At 41.0% G+C, this 2573-nt stretch overlaps 1 protein-coding gene across 1 annotated transcript in view; it reads left to right on the top strand.

Annotated features, from left to right (window-relative positions):
* Window positions 1-1073: 1073 nt before the first annotated feature.
* Window positions 1074-2573, top strand: part of LOC101852991 (arrestin domain-containing protein 2) — a gene marked incomplete in the record, with an annotated part of 11275 nt that continues 9775 nt past the window's right edge. Inside the window, 2 exon segments of the mRNA XM_005095426.3 lie at window positions 1074-1373; window positions 1489-1624. Coding sequence (XP_005095483.2) covers window positions 1507-1624 — 118 coding nt within the window.

Raw genomic sequence — 2573 nt, 5'->3', positions numbered from 1 at the left:
GAGAGAGTTGAGGTGAGAGAGATAGTGCAGTGTGTGTGTGAGATAGATAGATAGATAGATAGATAGATCGAGAGAGAGAGAGAGAGAGAGAGAGAGAGAGAGAGAGAGAGAAAGAGAGAGAGAGAGAGAGAGAGAGTATGTGGGTGTGTTTCTTCAGCCCACAGTAGGGACATCTCGATACCCAACTGAATAAAATAATCGATACTGCCATTATGAATATGTGGGGCGAAGTCAAGCTGTTCGCGAAGACGCGCGGAGATTTCTCACGTTATAAAAGCCACCCACATTCTTGGAGAGAAGCTAGAGACGAAACTGGATTAATTTGGAGACATCATCAACAGTTGACAGAACATTTCTATTATTTTGTTTTGTGAACTATTACTTTGTTTGTGAAGGTAAGTTAGAGGACGTATTTCCTATGTCTGAGATATCATGTGTGTTAGGCCTAAAGTTTTATAATGGGAGATTTATAGTCACATGTGGAGGTTTGAAGAAACAGAACAATAATTAATTATTTATTCTGACACTTCTGAATAATGATTTAACTATGACTTACAAACACACGCCACTGAGAAAGAGTCAGAAGGAGATAGATAGACAGACATATAGATAGTTAGATAGACAGGCAGATAGACAGACAGACTGACAGACAGATAGATGGATAAAGAGACAAACAGACAGTCTGGCAGGCGGCCAACAGACATAGAAAGAGATAGATAGATAGATAGATAGATAGATAGATAGATAGATAGATAGATAGACGCATATGTTGTTTTATAGACTAAATATTTAGTTGTTCTTTAAGGTGGAAAGTTTCATAAAAGGGGATCCTTGTCTTGTCACGCAGTGAAGTATTGACATAGTGATAACGCTGTTTGGGTTTGTTTTTTTCCTTAGTGACCTTGTGTTTGTTGCTTAGAAGAACATGCTTTCAAAACAGTGGGGCATGTCACAACGCCGAGAGGACACGATCGGCAACTTTTGCACACCCCCCCCCCCTCAAACAAAACAAAAACGGCACTAAACCCCAAACCGTTCATCTCCTTGATCCGTCGCGTAAAGCGACCCGGATTGTTTACATTGTGTACGCCAGGCTTGAAGGCTTTGCTTCAACACATTAGGGACTATGATTCTCGTTGCCTTTAGCATGGGCGGGGCGTAGTTTTGTTCTGTTTTGCATTTCGTATGTCGAAATGAGAGCAGAAACGTTCATCTTGACATCACATGTTGAAGGCCTATTCATATTTCGACCTTAGAGAACGGTTTGGGGCAACTTGGGAAGACTCATTTTAACAGCAGCAGCAGCAGCAGCAGCAGCAGCAACAACAGCGAATAATAAGGAGAAATAGAAAATTTGGACCTTAATAAGAGTGGTGCGTATGTTCTTATTACATGTATGATCTTTGTCATTTTACCCTCCATGACCATCTTTGTTCTACCTTTCTCTAATAACCAATCTTTAACCATTTCGTGTGTCTAACCATGCAGTTTGCCTGAGGTCACACCATGGGACAGCTGAAGACGTTTGAGATACTTATCAACAACGCTGATTGTACTGTGGAGAGCGGCAACACACTGAAGGGACAGTTGGTCATAGAGAACTCATCAGACATTGGAATTAAAAGTAAGGAATATGATAACCTTTATCTCTTCACGTGCAACATTATCGACCCGGTCTTGTTATTGCCCTACCTTGTTGTTTACATGTTGCGAGTGAAACGTGACATTGTATTCAGGTGCACCCACGAACAACGTGTTCGTCGATAACACAAATTAATACTGTGACATGACTTTTCGAAGGTCAACAGGAACCCATACGAGTTACGAGCATACAGACAAGCTCAAACTGTTACTTCCTGCGAGTACGATAGCCCCAACAAACACCACCTGCGCGGATAGATCTATATTATATATCTCAACAAATATTCCGTTGTACTATTTTAAGTGCTTTTCTCGAATTCATTTCCCCTTGAGTTTACGGCGACTGTGTCTCGGCTGTAGGCCGTAATATTAGAAGTGTTTTAACGTAAGTCAATTCCCTTTTCATCTACAACAGTACTGAACCTACGTCCCTCCAAATAAAAGTTAGGAAATGTGATACATGTGTACTAGCTTATTAAATTATATTATACCGCTGCTAATATCATGAATACTGTGTAACGAAATATGCTCTTGTAACAATGTCCAAAGGGTTAAATTGTAAGAATTATTTCTTCAAGAAATGAAGCAAAATGAAACTAGATGTACCCAAACTCTTCCTAACATAGATCTACATGTATTTACTTGGTTCGTTGCTTTTGCGCACGTGTCGATATCGCTACTGGTTCTGGCGCAGCTGCTGTAGTTTATATGTTGATGCTGCTGCTAAATTTTCATCTAGCCTTTAATGAGAACAACAACTAGATCGAACTAGTTGGTCTTCACCAAGGAGTTTAGAACTAATGGAGCCTCCTCTCTCTCTTCGCGGTGCCACGAGCAGTACGCCGCGGTGGGGATCAAATATGGCCGCCGAGTGTGGGCTAAATCTCGAACTGTGGCGTTTCTTTTTATAGAATCTTATCGGGCTGGGCCAC

This window comes from Aplysia californica, unplaced genomic scaffold (assembly GCF_000002075.1).
Source record: "Aplysia californica isolate F4 #8 unplaced genomic scaffold, AplCal3.0 scaffold00104, whole genome shotgun sequence".
NCBI lineage: Eukaryota > Metazoa > Mollusca > Gastropoda > Aplysiida > Aplysiidae > Aplysia > Aplysia californica.
The sequence above is the reverse complement of the archived record's forward strand: the minus strand, read 5'-3'. Positions and strand labels throughout refer to the sequence as shown.